The sequence below is a fragment of the Lynx canadensis genome, chromosome X, assembly GCF_007474595.2.
Source record: "Lynx canadensis isolate LIC74 chromosome X, mLynCan4.pri.v2, whole genome shotgun sequence".
NCBI classification, from domain to species: Eukaryota; Metazoa; Chordata; class Mammalia; order Carnivora; family Felidae; genus Lynx; species Lynx canadensis.
In genome coordinates, this window is record NC_044321.2 from 3,175,933 (window position 1) to 3,196,860 (window position 20,928).

The window sequence follows — 20,928 nt, forward strand, 5'->3', positions numbered from 1 at the left end:
ATTGTATTTACTTAATAGGTTCTTCAATCAAGTGTGTCCTAACACCTTGATTTCCAAGAATGGCGATGCACACGGATATAAAATTCCATCTTCCTTGAGGAAATCCTGAATCGTTCTTAAAGGATCAAGTATATTCTCCGTAGAGTGGCACGGGCTGGTCATAGTTAGGCTCATTTGAGATTAAAAGTGAAAAGTCTTTGGTTCTGATTTCTCTCAACCATGATTTTCTTCACCCCTCAAAAAATCCGTTCATATCCTTGGGTGTCTACACTTGCCACAGACTTCTTATTCTTCCATGGACCCAGCAGCTTGCAACAGAAGGGACCTGTCTCCCTTGTTCATACTCATCCTCCTGGTTACAAAGTCTCCACCCCACGGCAATGCCTTCCGGATCTGCCCCCAGGGCCCTCTGAAGTCCCAAACACAGGACTTTATTCTTACACGATGCCTCTAACTTATTTGCTGAGTGCATCAAATCAATGCAGTGGGCATTTTCAGCCACCTGAAAGGCAGGCAGAAGAGGAAAGTCCAAGCCAGTGGTCACCAAGGGCAGAACAGGGCCATGAACTTGTCTACTCCCAGAGCTCAGGTTCCACACCAGCAATAACAAAGACCCAATTATGGTGTTTCCAAGCGGGTTATTAGATGCATCGAAACCTACTGATGAAGACAACAGAAGGTGATGTATTTTTTTTCGGGGGAGGGAGGACATTTCTTGATTTTTCTATTTTGCATAAATTTTGGCACAGAGGAGAGGCAAGGCCAACCCTCCTTTGAGCAATGTACGCATCCTACGATTGTGTTATCTGCAGTATACACATCCGTCCACATCCCAGCCCATCTTAGAGAGTCACATGGGCAAGCAGTGCAGCAGGGAGACCCAGAGCTTGTTCCTTTCTACCACCGACTTTCAATATCCTGGTTTTGAGTGGTCCCACATAATTCCTCTCACCTCCAGATCCCATTTCTCGCCATTTTCTCCCATATTCCTTTACTTCTCTAAGATTATGTATATTTCTCTAAAGGCAACACTTCACTTTTCCTCTCGATGCCCTGAACTTTTCACCGCATTTTTAAAAAATGTTTATTTTTGAGAGAAAGAGAGAGACAGTGTGTGAGCGGGAGGGGGCAGAGAGAGAGAATGAGACACGGAATCCGAAGCAGGCTCCAGGCTCCAAGCTGCCGGCACAGAGCCTGAAGCAGGGCTGAAACCCATGAACCACGAGATCATGACGTGAGCCAAAGTCAGACGCCCAACCGACCGAGCCACCCAGGTGCCCCTATGTGGCATTTAAAATGCGGCTTAGCAATGCATGGTTTCTAAGACACAGAATGGCAACACTTCCAGTGGGAAATCCAATCAGGGCAAACCCGTAAAGAGGGAGAATATGACGCGAGTTGGGAGGGCAGCAGCAAGACGAGGAGATCCTCAAAGTGGGCCAGATTATTGTTTCCCTTTATAGATACGTGTATGAACTTTTGACTTGATCTTAAGATGGGTTCCATTTGTAATTTAAAACAAAATGCTTAAGGGACGCCTGGGTGGCTCAGTCGGTTAGGCATCCGACTCTGGATTTCAGCTCAGGTCATGATCTCACAGTTCGTGAGATCGAGGCCGGCAGTGCGCTCTGTGCTGACAGCACAGAGCCTACTTGGGATCCTCTCTCTTCCCCTGCTCCACCACCACCTGTCTCAAAATAAATAGACTTTAAAAAATTAAAATAAAAAGCAAACCAAAATCCTTAGTAAGAGATAAAAACAAACCAAAGACAACAGAGTGTCTAAGAAAAAAAATAAAATAAAACAGTGCCATTAGCAAACAGCAACCAATAAACTCCCCAAAACAGGAGATGTATTCTGGGTACAGCAGCTTGACATTTTCAGCAGAGGTGTCCAAGGCCTATTATAGGGACCCACCAAATTATCACGGATGTAAAATGCTCGTGCACGATGCACACAATATGTAATTCAGACCATAGCTCTTTACAGGAATGTATCAATCCTTTGCCCCAGTGATTCCCAGACTCCTTTTATGGAGTGGAATCAGACATAGAACACCAATGTATCAAATGGATGATGGCGAGAGTCCCCTGGCTGATGTCAAAGAGCTGCCTACAAATGCCACCCACCTACCCCTCATTTCAGCTGGAAATCGAGACCCCACAAAGGAGACGAGAACCATGAAGGTGGACACACCGTCATAGCAGGCATATGGCTCAAATCCTGTGAGTTCTATTTATTGATTTATTTTAATGTTTATTTATTATTTTGAGAGAGGGAGAGACAGAGTGTGAGCAGGGGAGGGGCAGAGAGAGAGGGAAACACAGAATCGGAAGCAGGCTCCAGGCTCCGAGCTGTCAGCACAGAGCCCGACGCGGGGCTCGAACTCGCGAACCGCGAGATCCTGACCTGAGCCACACTTGAGTGCCAGCAACTGAGCCAACCAGGCACCCCAAAGCGTGTGAATTTTTGCTCTGCAAGTACACTGCCTTTACTTCAAACCATTTCTGTGTTATATTCAAAGCCATGATGTCACTGCGTGTGAATGAACTTACGCAATTACTCACCTTAAAGACAACTTCAGGATAACCCCTACGCAACCTTCCCTGAGAAACAATTTTACACCAGTTACAACACCTGAGAAACAAGCAGGTGTTTCTGATACTTTTTTGAATCCTTGAAAAAGTCAGTTATGTAAATCTATGGGCAATGTCTCCTGAGGCCGTAGAATACCTGTCAGGCGAGAAATCTGTTGAAGTCACCAACTGGCTTGGTGGCATGGACTCCATTATGGGCAGCACACAGCAGATAGGCAACGAATGGGCAATACCAATCAATCCCACACCCAACTGGCCCATAAACCATTAGATCTACAGCACCGAAGAGCTTTGCTGCGATCCATCGATGGTGCTGCTGGGGTGGATACCACCCTCACCGTGCACCATGATAACGAACGAGCAATCAAGACCCACTTGGGGGACGCCTGGGTGGCGCAGTCGGTTAAGCGTCCGACTTCAGCCAGGTCACGATCTCGCGGTCCGTGAGTTCGAGCCCCGCGTCGGGCTCTGGGCTGATGGCTCGGAGCCTGGAGCCTGTTTCGGATTCTGTGTCTCGCTCTCCCTCTCTCTCTGCCCCTCCCCTGCTCGTGCTTGCTCTCTGTTTCCCTCAAAAACAAATACACATTAAAACAAAGTCTTAGGGGCGCCGGGGTGGCTCAGCCGGTTGAGCGCCCGACTTCGGCTCAGGTCATGATCTCGCGAGATCTCGCGTGATCTCGCGTGAGTTCGAGCCCCGCGTCGGGCTCTGGGCTGATGGCTCGGAGCCTGGAGCCTGCTTCCGATTCTGTGTCTCCCTCTCTCTCTGCCCCTCCCCCGTTCATGCTCTGTCTCTCTCTGTCCCAAAAATAAATAAAAAGCGTTGGAAAAAAAAAAAAAAAAGACCCACTTGGAGGCACCTAACCGTAAGCATCGTAATCATAATTTTGTATCTAGATCAACTAACAAGCACATCTGACTTTTTTTGCGTAATTATAGAAGCTACATCGTTTCCAAACTCATTCTGTAGTTTACCTGATTCATGCTTAATACAGACAGGAAAGCCTGGAGGTGGGATCTGAGTGGAAAAAGTACAGAGTTGAGGCTTCTCTCAGCCCTGAGCTGGGAGCCCAGCACTGATCCCCACGAAGGGTATCGCTGGGAGTCAACCCTTCACCCTTCACCTCTACATGTCCTTTTCTTGTAAGTAAAGTAAGCAAACCCATCCAGTGGGCGTGGTGAGGATTAAGTGAGCAACGACAGCCATCCATGGCTGGCCAGCCACAGGTTCTCGATGAGCGGGTACTAAAGCATAGAAGTCAGACTGTTGTAAAGCAAAAATAATTTAAAGCATGCATGAGGCTTCAAATTGCAGGTAGTGATCCCCAAAAGGGAGTGATACCATGGGAGGTAAATTCAAATGAATGTTTAAATGGTGGTGGAATGAACTAATTCAAGATGTAAAGGCAAAGTGGAGACAGTGAATGAGTGAATAGAGAGGTTAAGAGCCACAAATAAATAAATTCCGGGTATTTCCATCAGAAGGCACTCGCGAGGAGCTTCTCTTTTATGTCTAAGGTCTTTGGACGCTTGTCATGAAAAAATAAATAAATAAGAGGCAGATGTGATGGAACTCAAGTCTTGGATATGTATGCCTTCCTAATGACCAAGGTGCAGAGCAGAAGAGGAGATATGGTTATAAAAGAGCATCTTTTTGGAAAATAAATGGAAGACGAGTCCAATGACTAGACTTCATGCAGACATAAATAATGACCTTCCAGTTCTGATGATACGTACCAGTTCGCCAGGCTTCATTCCAGTGTATCAATAACATACTAACAGCTCTCAACGCATCCTGGACTAGATAACAAGTTATATGGCCAATGGCTGGCAAGACTGTGCCACACAGTCATGACTAAAGAAAACATCCATATTCCACAACACAAGTGTCTTCTAATCATTATTTTTTTTTAATTAAGGTTCAGGTTGGAGGGCGGCATTTGATAGATACTAGTGATTACATTGTTTCGCCAGCAGCGATTACACGTGTAGAGCAACAATGATATTCATATGTTGTCCAGAGGTATTAGTAAGAATGGAAATTATAAGGTGATTCGGTGTCCTTGTTGCCATTACTGGGCTATGAGATTTCACACCTAAAGCCTCATGCTGAAATCTGTGTTCGTTCCATGCACAGCCTCCTGTGTATACCGTAATTCCTGTTGTCAAACCCTCCTCCTTTGGGTGGGAAAACAGCATTTATTACTCCATAAAAACAATACTATCAAACAATATTTTTCCAATTTCTTAGACAGAAAAAGAGCACTTATGCACTAATGGCTTCTTTGAAGAGGAAACTCAGTATTTCCACGTTTTGCGAAAAACATCTCTCTCCGTATCAAAAGCACTAATTAGAACGTTCGTCCCCAAGCACGGTTGTGCCGTTTTATCGGATCATCTTTTTAAATATCCGGACGGCAATGGTTTAAAAATATTTCTCAACACCGAAAATAGCCGGCTTCCTGCAAGCTAAAAGGAAGTGTCCCTTAACAATTTTGAAGAGGGTCGGGAAGAAACGCAAGATCCGTGGTAAAGACAGATAAACTAAGTCACATTTCAGAATCTCTAGCACTCTGTATAATCCGCCAAGCTGGCACGGTTCACCCCAGCAAATAAAAGGGGGTCTGTGGCCTTTGCAGCGTCTCCACAGTAGCTCATTCGTGCACTGTAAATAGACCCGCACAGAGATGCTAAATTGATTCTTTGATTTCTCTGTCGCCCACTACAGCTCTCTGTTTTGCCATCGCGATTTCTTTAACTCTCAGGAGCAAAACGTGGACTTAACGTCTTTCAACGGGAAATATTTTAGAAGCAAACTTTTGTCTTTTGCTTAAAAGATCCGTATGTATACATGTATAAATGTGTACATATATGTGTGCATACGTATATGCATATATAAATACATATACACATTTACATGTGTATATATAGTGTGTGTGTGTGTGTGTGTGCATAATCCCACAGCATTTCCCAGATCTGCACATAATTTCACAAACATGCCAAACTGATAAGGGGTCACCATGTAAATGGAGCTACATCCCACAGCTGGGCTTCAGAGGGGGAGAAAATCGATTTCCTTTCAAATCTAACGTTTTAAGGAACATCAACGCATCATGCACCCAAGAGAACATTCTGTTACTCCACAGAAGCAAAAGCTTTTTCAATGGGCACTGCTTCATTCAGAAAACAGAGCCCAGGGTTCCGTGCTCGGTCTGATGATGCTACAATGCCCTCTTCGAAAAGACCATACGCACTGCACTGACACGTTGTATCCTCCCTCCACCTCTATGTCAGAATGGACCTTTGTAAGAGACCAAGAAACACGATTTCCTGTTTCAAGGACTAGCGGCAGAAGCAACTACCCAGAAACTGCTGAAAAAATGTTCAGAAATGCAGGCACTCATGGGGATGTGATGTTAACTACAATGATTCTACAAGGACCTGGCTCAGAGGACCTATGAAAACAGAAAACGAAATAAAATCATAAAACGAGAGGGTTCTTGATGCTAATGCTTTTTATTTTCTTTCATGTGCAAAAACCAACGGGGAATTTTGAGGACTTTATCAATGCTCCAAAAGGCTCAACTTTGCAAACATCTGTGGGTGATTTGCACTTGTAAACTACAAATGCATTTCTACCACTCCCCACCCCCCCACCCCCCCAGCTCCAGGGGTCTTTCCTAGGTGAATGTTTTCACATGTAAATGAAAAAAAATGCTCAAAATAACATGAAAACATCAAGGTGAAAATAAAATATGCTTGGTAACATTTGTCCATTTGGAGAGAACATTTTCAGCCACAGATTTTGTTCAGCAGAGCTCCATTTACGCGTTCTATTGTTGTCTTAAAAACAAACGTTTTCGTGTACGCCTAGGAATATTAGTCATGAAATGTACAACGGTAGACAAAACTACAAAAGAAGATAAATCTCAAAATAGAGCCCACCCCAAATATCTATTTTTCCAAGCCCCCAGTGGGGAAAAAGGAAATAAACAGCAAAACCATGGAGAGCCCTTACTGGTGGATTCCCATGCCCTCACCCTTTACGGTAAATCAGAAACTGTTGCAAAATTCAAGTGAGAGTCAAGCTCCATTGTGTGCAAATACAACAGTCATTGTAACCCCGCCACAGAGGCACAACGCTCACAGAAGATCAGTTAAGGAATTAGGTGAAAGATTTTCCAGCCCCCAAGCTAAAGACAAGTAAAGAAATCTACTATCTACGGCCCTCCATCATCACTGCTTCCCAAAGGATCACCCACCAGCAAATGAGTTCCCTCTACAGGGCTGTGATGCCCAAAAAGTATTCATTTGGCCCAAAGATAGAAATGCGCTTAAGTAAAATTTCATTTTAATTTGGGACCTTGGAGTCTGCCTTTGTTGGAGGAAGGATAGGGGTTCCCCAAAATACAATTCAACGATGAAAAGCTGCATGCCGGAAAAAGACGACCAAACCTCTCCTGCAGCAAGCCCAGGGAAATAGAACCTTCCAAGGATCGGAGTAACACAGTGCAGATCAGCTACTCCCCACACAGTAAAAAGCACCACTTTGTCACCGCCCCTTGCACATTTACCCGATGCCATCACTCACCTAGAATTCCCAGCCGGTAGTTAATGGTGATCACAATGACATTGCCGTAGCTGGCCAGCACACTGCCGTCTATCATATTCCCAGTGCCCTCCATGTAAGACCCGCCGTGGATATAGACCATGACCGGCTTCTTACTGTTCTGATCATGGATGTCTGGAAAAAGAAAGTCAAGTAAGGAAATAGAATAAAAAAAAAAAAAATCACACTGATGAACTGATACTATGCAACGGACAAAGGGCACGGATTATTATGTTCTTCCTTCTTTGGACTGGAATCAACCATGCATCTATGTGGAATTACATACACCGTGGTAAGACTGCCTAAGAAAACTGCTCAATGTTATCATTTTTTCTAGTCACAGAAATGGTATTTTTGAGAAGCATACGGACATCTGAAGTAATATGAATGCCTATGTACATTTCTGTACCTACCTAAAACACTAGAAACTAGAAGATTTTGATGAAATGCTTACTTCCTAAACAGTGCTCAACTCCTAAAAGGTGATTTATTCAAGAAGCACACGGCGTAATAAGTTTCATCATCTTGGGAAGTGTGCAATCTGCTTCAAAACGATCATTTGTTTTTCCCTCTCTATTCAGAGATGAGCCTACAGATGCATTTTTAACTGAAACATGAGAATACATGAGAACCAGTGAGGCTGAATGTAGCAAACTCCAAGTAAACGGTTAAAAATTATCAACAGAACAGAAACGTGTAAAACCAAAAACAGGGCAAAACAACATGTCCGAGCAAAGGTCTTTGTTCTAGTTTGCTGACTGCGATAAATATCTCAACATATTTAAGTAACGAAAATGAAAGGGGTGCCTTGGGTGGCTCGGTGGGCTGAGTGTCCGACTTTGGCTCAGGTCATGATCTCACAGTCTGTGAGTTCAAGCCCCGCATCGGGCTCTGTGCTGACAGCTCAGAGCCTGGAGCCTGCTTCGGATTCTGTGTCTCATTCTATTTCTGCCCCTCCTCCACTCACGCTCTGTCTCCTCTGTCTCTGTCTCTGTCTCTCTCTAAGAATAAACATTCAAAAATTAAAAGAAAAAAAAGGAAACAGATGTAATAGAAATGACACAAGACTCCAACCTCAACATGAAATGATTGACATGCAATCTATTTTCAGAGGGATAGGAACCCCAGTTGAGATTTGCAACCACTGGGCACCCTTGGTAATGACTTTGTGGCTTTATTTCATAACGATGTAAAAACAGTGTTTCACAATGGTCTGTGAGGACAGGAATTCAGAGACCATCTGTCCATTTGTGGAGCCTGCTTTGTGAACAGGTATTGATTAAATCACCTTTTAAAATCAGTCCTTAAGTTTACGTTTACTGTATCACACTGATTCCTTTTACAATTATTTCTGAATATCTCTCTACATGTATCCATAGATATATACACATAGGTGTGTGTAAATAATGTATATATCTGTCTGTCATCAAAAGAAACCCCAATGTATCCAATGTACATTTATTGTCACTTTTTCAGTCAAGTGTTTTTTCTCCTCCGTCAGCAAGACGCTTTTGAAATCTCAAGAAAGGAATTTTAAGGAAATGAATCACTATCATTTGGATGAGGGGGGTTGCTAATAAAATAAATTCTGATCACAATCTCAAAATGAGTTCATTGGGTGCCTCAGGAAGGGGGCTTGAAAAACCCACTGGTCACAGTCAAATACAGAAAAAAGTGTCACGCTCCCATGTCCCTGCAGATCCTGAATAGATAGCAGAAGAACCGATCTTATTTTCTCAAATAAAATTCAAATATACAGTAAAAATGCTTTCTTCATCCCTTGTTCATCAAGCGCTACACGGAATTCTGAAACACACGGGTGTTTGGAAAGGTGTTGGGTTTTGAACCACGTACTCCTGTGTCTGGCTCCTGATTTGCTGGTTTTCCCCTTATTTCTTTTAGCAGGTGCAGGCTGTTGGGCGGTCCACTGTGGAACAGGATGTGGTGGAGACTTTGAAGGCTACTTGAAGGGGTTTTCTCAGAGAAAATGCTAGGTTAACATCTCTAAGCTTTCCAAAGGCATAGAACAAGGTTCTGGTGAACTTGAAGAGTAATAAACAACGAATGCCCTGTTAATTCAAAGTAAAAAAATATATATCACAGGGTATTGGTATTCAGTGACTAGGGGGCATTTTAAGGGGAATAAAGTTGCATTTCGAGCATTGGGAAAACAGATCCTAAGAAGCAGAAATGCTCTAATAAGAGATGCAGAGTAAGAGGCAAATTATATCCCTGGCTGGTGTAAGAGAACCAAAAAAAAAAAAAAAAGTTTTGGGTTTTGTTTTAATACATTTTCTCTTTTTTTTCTTTTTACATGATCCGATAGAATCTTTTTAAATTAAAAAAAAATTTTGTTTTAATACATTTGTTTTTTTTTTCATTTTACATGATCTAATAGAATCTTTTTTTTTTTTTTAATTTTTTTTTTCAACGTTTATTTATTTTTGGAACAGAGAGAGACAGAGCATGAACGGGGGAGGGGCAGAGAGAGAGAGGGAGACACAGAATCGGAAACAGGCTCCAGTCTCCGAGCCATCAGCCCAGAGCCTGACGCGGGGCTCGAACTCACGGACCGCGAGATCGTGACCTGGCTGAAGTCGGACGCTTAACCGACTGCGCCACCCAGGCGCCCCTAATAGAATCTTTTTAAATTAAAATTGTTTTTTGTTTTAATACATTTTTTTCTTTTTATACGATCTAATAGAATCTTTTTAAATTAAAAAATTTTTTTTGTTTTAATACATTTCTTTTTTTCCTTTTCACATGATCTAATAGAATCTTTTTAAATGAAAAAAAATTTTAAAACATTTCTTTTTATTTTTACACGATCTAATAGAATCTTTTTAAATTTTTAAATTTTTTTGTTTTAATACATTTCTTTTTTTTTCTTTTTACACGATCTAATAGAATCTTTTTAAATTTTTAATTTTTTTGTTTTAATACATTTCTTTTTTTCTTTTTTACATGATCTAATAGAATCTTTTTAAATTAAAAAAATTTTAATACATTTCTTTTCATTTTTACACGATCTAATAGAATCTTTTTAAATTTTTATATATTTTTTTGTTTTAATACATTTCTTTTTTTTTCTTTTTACATGATCTAATACAATCTTTTTAAATTTTTATTAATACGTTTTTGGATTCAGATAAAATGGCAGGCGTTTTGGGGCCCGCCACAACAGAGAGGCTGGCGTGCGAGTCAGGTGCGGGATGAGCTATTCTAAGGCCATCGGAAAAGATCTTGCTGAAAAGATCTTGCGAAGAGAGGTAGGGACAGCCCTAGAAACACACGGGAGTTACAACAATAATTAAATAATAACAATGTTAAGACAAGAGCAGGTGTGAAACCAGCATTGGCCCCACTTCTTGGACCCAAGTTGATTAAACGGCACCACCAGGGACTCCTTGCTGTCATCATCCGCTTCTGTGCCTCGAATTGTGTTTCCCCCCAGAACCCAAATGTTCCTCAAGGGCCTCTGCCCTGTAAGGCAAATGCACAGAGGTCCGTGCACTTTCCTACTTGGAGGGCAGAAATGGAGTCTTCCTGGCAACTTACTTGGGACTTTCTGTCTTGTCTCTTGGACACTATTTGTTGTGCTGAAGGCACAGGTACAGTGTGGTCCCGGTTGTTAGAGACCACTCTCTTCCAGAGTTTAAGAAGCATCAGTTTAGTTCCAGTGGCTGATGTGTCCAGCAACTTGGGATCCTTCAAGAAACAACATCCACGGCAACCAAACATTTTTTGGGGGGGGTGTAACAAAAAAGTTTTCAAAACAGCCTTGGTGTTGGAAAGGAAAAGATAGAGATGTAGGTTTTTGACCTTTTCATTTTTCACATCTTTGCTATCCCTGCTTCCTACCCCCCAACCCCACCCCCCTTTAAATGCTGCTAAAAGGCAGGCAGCAGAGAAAGGAGATCTTGTTAAAACACTTTGTCATGTATTTCACTGTGAGCCAGAGAAGATTCTTTGAAACTTAACTGTGAATCCGGATATTTAAAAAAAAGAAAGAAAGAAAGAAAAAAAAAAAAAAACAAAACGAAAAAGAAACAACCAAAACCAGAAATGCCAGACACCCAAAAAGTTCTACGAGGGTGTCTCACAGTTTGGCAGCTCGTAGAAGGAATTAAGAAAACCAAATCTCCAAAATACAATATTAACTTACGAATAACTTTGGAAGGAAGAAAAGAAAGTATACATGCATGTGCTAAAATTTCATTTTCTCTTCTTATGACCAAGCCAAAAAAAGGGGGGAAAAAAGGAAAAAGGAAAACATACGATGCCTTGTAAATAACATTTTTTTATTAACTCACTTCATATTTAGAAACGTTTATACTTCTTATGGGTGGTTTGCATTCAGCGACAGGGTCATTGAGATTAAAAAGCACAGTGGTTTCCAAACAAGAAGAAAATAAAAAAAGCACACAAAAGTGTACTCGTTTCAGAGAAGGGGAGGAAAAAGAGGTTGAAATAAAAAAAAAAAATAGAGAGAGAGATATAAAATCATGCATCAGGGTCGAGCTTTGAAAAAACAAAAAATACCTTCGTCTTCAGGACGATCATTACTGGTTATATCATCTGCGTTTTTCTTTGTGTTGGCTCCTGGGGTCATAATGAGAAGGAAAATAAAGGGAAAAAAAAGAGAATTCAAAAACAACAGGTTTGCAAAAAAACCAGAAGAGAGATACTACTCAGTAAAAGAAAAAAAAAATGTCACACAAAAAGTTGAAATTTGTTACATTTGGATTTCAAAAAAAATGAGGTAGGGGGTCGATGCAAAATGCATAAAAACATAAAGATGTCAAGAAGAACAAATTCAAAATGTTACTTGCGAAAAATATTCTCTATCCTGTGAAAATGCAGTTTGGGGGGTTATAATGATAGTACTACAAAAAAAAAAAAAAAAAAAGGAAAAAAAAAAGAGCTAATGTGAGTTTGAAAAAAAGAAAATTAAATTATTAAGAAAGATTTTCCACATTCTCAGAAGAAATGCACATGAAGTATTCAATGTCCCTCTAATTTTAACATATTATAATCTACATAAATTCATGAAATGTCACCGATACACCTAGGTTATAAAATTCCATAATGGAAGAAGAAACACATTTATGCAATAAACACAGAAGGACTTTCAATAAAATATTTAAAATTGACATTAGTTCCATGCAGATGAACTTAAAACACAGCGTTTCAAATACAAATCAGAAATGTCAGTTGATTTATTAATTTGAATCATGAAATTCACCTCTGACCGGTGTCTAGAGAACTACTCAATATTTGCTCCTGTTTAGTATAAAAACAAACACAACAACAAAACCAGCATTTTCAATCAGGATTTCTTAAGTTAAAACATTATCAATCATGTTCTCTCTGATTGAAACACTTATTAAATATTACTTCAATGTTATCACTCATTGAATTTAAGATAAGTATATAATAAAGTCACCTACCTTGATGACCTGAAATTTAAACCAGATAAGAATGTCCATGTAGACAAAATATGGCGGGCGGCGGGGTGGGGGGGGGGGGTCCCTCAACTACACCACAAACACTCTCTTCCATATTCGGTATGCAGTGCACCATTTTCCTTTTTATATTTTCCAGATACAAGATGACAAAACATTTAATAATGCTTGAATTGTTTGGTTAATTAGCTCAATTGTCTTCTTTTCATAGATAGACACAATCAGAACATGCATATTACAGATCCACTAGCTTCAAAAAGGTCTGAACCACATCCTTCTAGAAGTTCTAAGTAACTCAAAAGAACTCAGCATGTTGTGAAGCCAAAATGTGAAACTGTGGTGTTTTTGTAGTCAGAGAAGGCTTGCATATTTTCTATTTTATGTGGTTTAACACCTTTTAATGAGCACACCTAGGTGGGTGGGAAATCTGATTTGTTGATTTTTGAGGCTTAAATATCCCCACTGTCGATAATTTCAAGCTACCAACATAAAGTTGTTGAAGACAGCTGCAGAGAGGTGCCTGGGACCCCTAGAAACTCCAGCCTAATTCCACCCTCATCCACCTAAAATTAGAGTCAAGTCTTATAGAAACCACCTCTCCTTACAAAACTTTCATTTCTGGTCCCTTAGAAAGTATCGTGATGCTGATATCCCAATCTATTATAGTCATTACCTTGATATCAACATCTATTTATTGCCCGCAATCCTACTGCATTTAAATATCTAAAAAGGGGCACCTGGTTGGCTCAATCGGTTAAGGGTCCTACTCTTGATTTCAGCTCAGGTCATGACCTTGTGGTTCCTCAGATCAAGCCCCACATCAGGATCGGCGTTGACAGCTCAGGGCCAGCTTGGGATTCTCTGTCTCCTTCTCTCTCTCTGTCCCTCTTCTGCTCATGCATGTGCATGAAATCTCTCTCAAAATAAACAAACTTTTTAAAAATAAATGAATAAATACCTAAAAGAACTTTAAAAAATCAGATTAGGGGCGCCTGGGTGGCGCAGTCGGTTAAGCGTCCGACTTCAGCCAGGTCACGATCTCGCGGTCCGTGAGTTCGAGCCCCGCGTCGGGCTCTGGGCTGATGGCTCAGAGCCTGGAGCCTGTTTCCGATTGTGTCTCCCTCTCTCTCTGCCCCTCCCCCGTTCATGCTCTGTCTCTCTCTGTCCCAAAAATAAATAAACGTTGAAAAAAAAATTTTTTTTAAAAATCAGATTAGCTTGACTGTCTTTGGGTTGTGTTTGTCAGGGTTTATCAGCATAGAACCTATTTCAAAGTGAACTCACGGACTGAATTTATGACAAAACTATGTAGAAGCTTATAAGGGATGCCCTTCTCGGAGAAGGATGCTACGGGAGTGATCCACAAATCTGTGTTACAAGTCCTCCCCTCATTTCTGGAAGAAAAAAATTTGCATTCCTCTCTGTAAGCAGATTTTGTAAGTAAAGTGTGAGTGACCTGAAACACACCCTGGGCTGGATGAGAGGCAATGGTTAGGGAACCTTCCCCAACAAAGAGAGGAAAGTTCTAAAGACTAAGAATGCTTTTACAATTTTGATAACATAGTTCCAAGGCTGATTAAGTAGCAATCCAGGGTAATCTACTGCCTCTTTGATTCTTTACCAAACTTTCTGGTTAACCAAAGTGTGATTTTTAAGAGCTTTACTGAAGCATGATTTACATCCCATAAAATCAACTCATCACAGTATAAGATTCGATGATTTTTTTTTTAACGGAGTTGTGGCAACTATCAGCATAATCCAATCTTAGAACATTTGCATCAACCCAGAAAGACTCTGTTCTAATTATAGGTGCCATGTTCCTAGCCTCCGTCTCATTAGCCTACTTTCTGTCTTTCTACATTTGCCATCTCGGGGCGTGTTGTGTAAAGGAATTCGTATAATGCCCAGTCTTTTGTGTCTAAAGCGGACACTCTCACTTAGCGTGTTTTCAAAGTCATTTATGCTGTGGCTATTAGAACGCTGCTCGGAACATGTGGGCACAATATTTACGTTAGGATATGGGTGTTTCTTTCTGTTGGGTAGATATCTAGGAGTGGAACTGCTATTTTATATGGGAAATTGATGTTTAATTTTTTTAACTGTTTTAATGTTTATTTATTTATTTATTTTTTGAGAGAGAGGGAGAGGGTGAATGGGGAAGGGGCAGAGAGAGAAGGAGACACAGAACCCGAAGCAGGCTCCAGGCTCTGAGCTGCCAGCACAGAGCCCGATGCGGGGCTCGAACTCACAAACCATTAGATCATGACCCAAGCTGAAGTCGGACGCTTAACCAACTGAGCCATCCAGGAGCCCCCCAAGCGTAACATTTAAAATAACTAGAAAGAGTACATGCAAGAAAATGCAAAATTGAGAACTTCCAACATGTGGAAATTACAAGGAGTCTCTGTCTCTCACGGTTTCCCAAAAATAAATAAATGTTAAAATTTTTTCTTTACATTGGGTTCTGTGTCCCCTATTACTGAATTGTTAAGTGTTCTTTATTTTTTTTAAAAGTTTTTACGTTTATTTTTGATAGAGACAGAGTACAAGTGGGGGAGGGGCAGAGAGAGAAGGAGACATAGAATTTGAAGCAGGCTCCAGGCTCTAAGCTGTCAGCACCGAGCCCGACATGGGGCTTGAACTCATGAACCATGAGATCGTGACCTGAGCCAAAGTCGGACGCTTAACCGACTGAACCACCAGGTGCCCCTACATTTTTTAGATACAAGTCGTTTTCCAGAAATATGATCTGCAAATCTTTTCTCCCAGTCTGTGTGGCTTCTCTTTCAGTTTTCTCAGTGGTGTCTTTTGAAGTGCAAACGTTTGTTTTTAATTGTGATGAGGTCGATTTTGTCCATTTTCTTTCAAAACTTGTTGCTTTGGATATCATATTTGAGAAATCCTTGCCCAAGCCAAGATCCTGAAGATTTTCTCTCATGTTTTTCCCTCAATGCTAACCAGTTGTCGCTCTTCACCTTTTAAGTGTCTGAGTTACTTTCAGTGTATGATATGAGGTTAGGGTTGAAATTCATTGTTTGCGTCTGAGTATCTCACTGTTTTAGGACCATTGATTGAAATGCTAACGTTCCCTCGTTAAATTCTTGAGACAATATTGCTGAAGCCAGTTGACTATAAATGCCAGGACTCTATTTATTCCCGGACTCTTTTAATTATATTCCATCCTGCGTTTCTATCCCCATGAGCCCCTACCTGTCCTGAAGACTATAGCTTTATAGTACGCTTTAAAATGGGGAAGGAGTGGGGCGCCTGGGTGGCTCAGTCGGTTGAGCATCCGACTTCGGCTCAGGTCATGATCTCGCGAGATCTTGCGTGATCTCGCGTGAGTTCAAGCCCCCCCTTCGGGCTCTGTGCTGACAGCTCAGAGCCTGGAGCCCGTTTCCAATTCTGTGTCTCCCTCTCTCTCTGCCCCTCCCCCGTTCATGCTCTGTCTCTCTCTGTCCCAAAAATAAATAAACGTTGAAAAAAAAAAATTGAAAAAAAAAAACAAAAAAAAACCAAAAAAACAATGGAGTTATCCTGAATATCTAATTTAGTTAGAATTGTGAGCTATGGGAAAAAGATTCTGGTGGGATTCATTCCGCAGCAAACCCATCTTGCACAAGCCAAAAAAAAAAAAAAAAAAAAAAAGGCATTTCAAAATCCATACACGCCATGAGTTTTTTTTTTCCACCCACTCCATGTCTATACCATTCTCCAAGTGCCAGAAACATATTCCTTTACATCTAATAATTAGGCCCTCTATGAAACCTCCATGGGGAAATAGCTCTAAATATTAAAGGGAATATATAAGCAACTTCAAACAAATGCATAGCTGTTCCATTATTAAAATTTAAGTATGATTTTATAAATAAAATATCTCAATGTCGCTGGTCCTTGAAGGGTGTCCATCATTTTTTTATACCTGTGCTTCTGATGTGCCCTTCTTATGGTTTATCTGCATCATTTTCAAAAGTAAAACTATTTAAACGAGTACTCTGTATCCTAAATGGAGAAGAACTACTTTGTAGAGAATTCAGAAAAGGTAGAGCATGGTAAAGGAAAGGAAAATCAATGAAAATCCTCTAGATGCTGATTTTAACATTTCAAGGCAAGAAATAATTTCATAATTCCTCTTTTTATTATCCATTACCTTTGTAGCCAGTTATGTATGGAAATCCTCAAACACAGTCATCAGACAGTGTGAGATGATCGCGTCATTTATGCGAGAACGTAACGAAATGATACAATATGGAAAACCTTTAAAGTATTGCTTTCAAATTGAGATATCATATTAAAAATGTATTTATTAGTTCACATTTTTTTGGGTCTCTTAACAGTGCAAATTCCAAGCAGAAGGTAGACTTGTTTTCTTAAATACAAAAAGAGTGCATCTTAGCCAAATGCATTATTTTCATCACACGGGAAGTTGCGTAATGGGCTACAGGGGACATAAATGCTTTTCCCGGCCATCACACACGTGTGTGATTGATCGCTTTGTCCCTCGGCCACAGAGGAATGCTTCTTTTTAATCTTCTAATTCAGTAATGGGCTCATTTCAGCAATAATAACCTGAATGGGATCTGATCCATGAGAGCGTGCCCATGCCTCATCACTTAACTCACTGGTAACCCATTCCTTCTAAAGACAGGTATGGATGCTTTAAAGATGCCAGCCTTGGCCGCCAGTGGGTACCACGAATAGATACTCCACACGTACATCTTAATATACGCTCTCACTCTTACTGGAACATCGATCTGAAAGATAACACGAAACACTTCATTCAGAGGGTTTCATCCAAAGCATATGTACCTTGAAAAATGGGGTCCCCACAGATGAGTTCACTTTCTGCATCTGAAGCAATCAGCATAGTTGATCTTCATTTCCCGCCCCCCCCCCCCACCTGGAATCACAACATCTGAACCAGATTGCGTTGCACTCAAGGAAAATACAGGCAAGGCTGGAGAGCCTGTCTAATTAATGCAGCCTTCAACGAACAGACTTCCTGACATCCACATTTGGAATTTCTGTTCATTCCATGCCTTGGTGACACAGGACAGGAGGGTGATACGGGACAGGGTCGACTATGGGAAATCAAGAGCATTCCTTTTTTTTTTTTCTTTTAATGTATTTATTTATTTTGAGAGAGAGAGCATTAGTGGGGGGGCAGCAGAGACACAGGGAGGCAGAGAACCCCAAGCAGCCTCCCCACTGTCAATGCAGAGCCTGACGCGGGGCTCAATCTCCTGAACCGCGAGATCATGACCTGAGCCGGAACCAAGAGTGGGAGACTTAACCAACTGAGCCACCCAGGTGCCCCAAGGGCATTCCTTTTTAATGTGGAAGGAGGATTCTTGGTGATCAAAAGCCCTAGGAAACAGAACATATGGAAGCCGGTGGATTTCTCTAAGTCATCGGCAGACGTCTATTTTGAACCATTTTGTGATGGCATCCCCAAGTTTGAAGCCTTCTGCTCCAAGACATATGAAGAGATATGGAATTGCTGACTTACTGGGTGTGGTCTTGAGGTCAAATACCTAGGATTCATCCCACAGACATTTATTATGTGACTTTCACGTGCTTGAGATTTTCCTAATCGTTGTGAAATGTTCTGCCAATCAACTTATCCTCCATTGTCCATGTATCTGTGACTACGGTAAAACCAAAGTCTAATTCTTTGTAATTTTCTACCAGTTTCAAAATGCCTCACTGTAATAGTGAAAATAATAGGAGGGTTTTTGTTTTTTGCATGTATTTTTTGCGTGTTTGCTCTGATTGGCTTGGGAAGACAGATTGAGAGAAATATGAATAATAATTTGTTCTTTCTTTTGGAATTAGGAAGAATTCTTTTCACACTTTCTTTGGTTGGAATCAAAATAAACCTAAAAGTACATAGGTCCCTGATATATGTTTGTGCTTTTTATTAAAATCTCAAGGCACTGCATAGCTTCACATAAACATTTTTTTGTTGTTGTGAATTCGGTTATTGAAATGTTTCTGTTCTTGGGAATAAAACACAAATCCTATTAGATTTACAGGAGTCTCTCCTTTTTATTAAAACGTTCAGCTGATAGGATATATTACCTCCTCACACAATCTCTGTGAGCTTGAGATTAAATCACAATGCATTTAAAAGCTGGAACTAGGGGCGCCTGGGTGGCGCAGTCGGTTAAGCGTCCGACTTCAGCCAGGTCACGATCTCGCGGTCCGTGAGTTCGAGCCCCGTGTCGGGCTCTGGGCTGATGGCTCAGAGCCTGGAGCTTGTTTCGGATTCTGTGTCTCGCTCTCCCTCTCTCTCTGCCCCTCCCCTGCTCGTGCTTGCTCTCTGTTTCCCTCAAAAACAAATACACATTAAAACAAAGTCTTAGGGGCGCCGGGGTGGCTCAGTCGGTTGAGCGTCCGACTTCGGCTCAGGTCATGATCTCGCGAGATCTCACGTGATCTCGCGTGAGTTCGAGCCCCGCGTCGGGCTCTGGGCTGATGGCTCAGAGCCTGGAGCCTGTTTCCGGTTCTGTGTCTCCCTCTCTCTCTGCCCCTCCCCCGTTCATGCTCTGTCGCTCTCTGTCCAAAAATAAATAAACGTTGAAAAAAAAAAATTTAAAAGCTGGAACTAATTTAATATTGAATTATGCTGGATGCTTTTCCTGCACCTGTATTTAGAAAACTCATGTTGAAAATGAAATTGGCTTTTATTTGCCCTAAGATACCTCCAGAAATGTTGTATTAAAGAATGATAAACCTCTGTAGATATGTATATAGGTATACATATTCATTCTCCTTGCCAAGAGATTCTGGAAGATTTTGACCCCATGGGCATCGTTTTAACTCTGATGAAAACCTTCTTTCCGTAGTCAGAACACAGACTACTGGCAACTGGGTGGTTCTCTATGCCAGGAGACTTTTCGGTTGTGGCATTGGAATGACAGAGAGCTGGGACCTTTGGCATTTCGTCCCCTTGCATTCTACATAGAGGAAGAGTCGCTTGTCCAGCATCACCAATAAAATCTGTCCAGTTACCTTTGGGTTTCCTTGTGTCTGACTCGGGGACTATTGCACAATCTTCCCCTAAAAATGAAATTTGTTTGGACTTATGCAAAACCCTCCCTACTCTGCAATTCCTGAATCTGTTGGGCCAGGAGATGCTTAACTGAATGTCCCCAAAGAAGGCTCTCAAACTATTTTTAAGAATCACAAGTCACTGAAGCCTTTGGAAAGCAGGATGATATCTGACTTTAGCAACCTCTATCTGCTTTTGAACTTTGCTGACTGGCCACAAAAGAGCTGTTCGTTGTTCTTTTCAGTGAGAACGCAGAAGACATCATGATACAAACAACAGAAATGTCAACAAGGACACCAATGTAAGGGGAAGAATGCCTCTCATGTCTTTTCCAGTGTGGCAATGTTCAGTCAACACACTGTCTATAAAGGACCCTGTGATTTGCTCAAAAGATCCAATGCCCTGCCCCAAGGAGGTGTTTTACCATCCACACCTGCTAACCTAGCACTCTTGGCCAACGAAATGTGATTGGAAGAGACATACGTCACTCCCAGGCGGAATCATTAGGAGGCATCGCGTTTCTGCCGTATTTCTTTCCCTCTAAAACCAGACCAGCATGTCCTGTATGGGGACTACCACTTCAAGTTTTTGTTTGGGAAAGAAGAGGGAGTAGAGAACAATCAGTCGGCCCCAAATGGACACAAACATCATAAAAGGGAAATAAGCTATTGTTGTCGCAAGTTGCTAAAATTTTGGACGCTTTTGTGACAACTGCACAACCTAGTCTAAGATCACTGTCGCAGCCATCTACTTCTCTCCATGAGGTACACATTCTCTCTCTCTCTCTCTCACACACACACACACACACACACACACACACACACACAGAACACACACAGCCACGTGCATACTCACACTAGCACACAGCTTCCTAACATCCCAACACATACCTCAATCCAAGAAATCATTTTTATTTTTTTAATGTTTAGTTATTTTTGAGAAAGAGAGAGAGAGAGAGAGAGAGAGTGGAGGAGGGGCAGAGAGGGAGGGAGACACAGAATCTGAAGCAGGCTCCAGGCTCTGAGCTCAATGCGGGGCTTGAAACCACAAACTGTGAGATCATGACCTGGGCCGAAGTTGGATGCTTAACTGACCGAGCCACCCAGGCATCCCAACAAACTGTTTTAGATCAGAAGCGTGTCTGGATCCCCAGTGCACTTGAAATTTGGAAATCAAAGCCAACATGATAGTTTTTCCTAAGGGTAC

The 20,928-nt window shown here is 41.4% G+C and overlaps 1 protein-coding gene across 1 annotated transcript in view; it reads right to left on the reverse strand.

The window, feature by feature from the left end:
• The window catches only part of NLGN4X (neuroligin 4 X-linked), a 314,198-nt gene that overhangs the window by 114,339 nt on the left and 178,931 nt on the right, over positions 1–20,928 (reverse strand). The window contains exon 5 of the mRNA XM_030306029.1: positions 7,186–7,338. Within this exon, the coding sequence (XP_030161889.1) occupies positions 7,186–7,338 (153 nt within the window). The remainder of the gene's footprint in view (positions 1–7,185; positions 7,339–20,928) is intronic.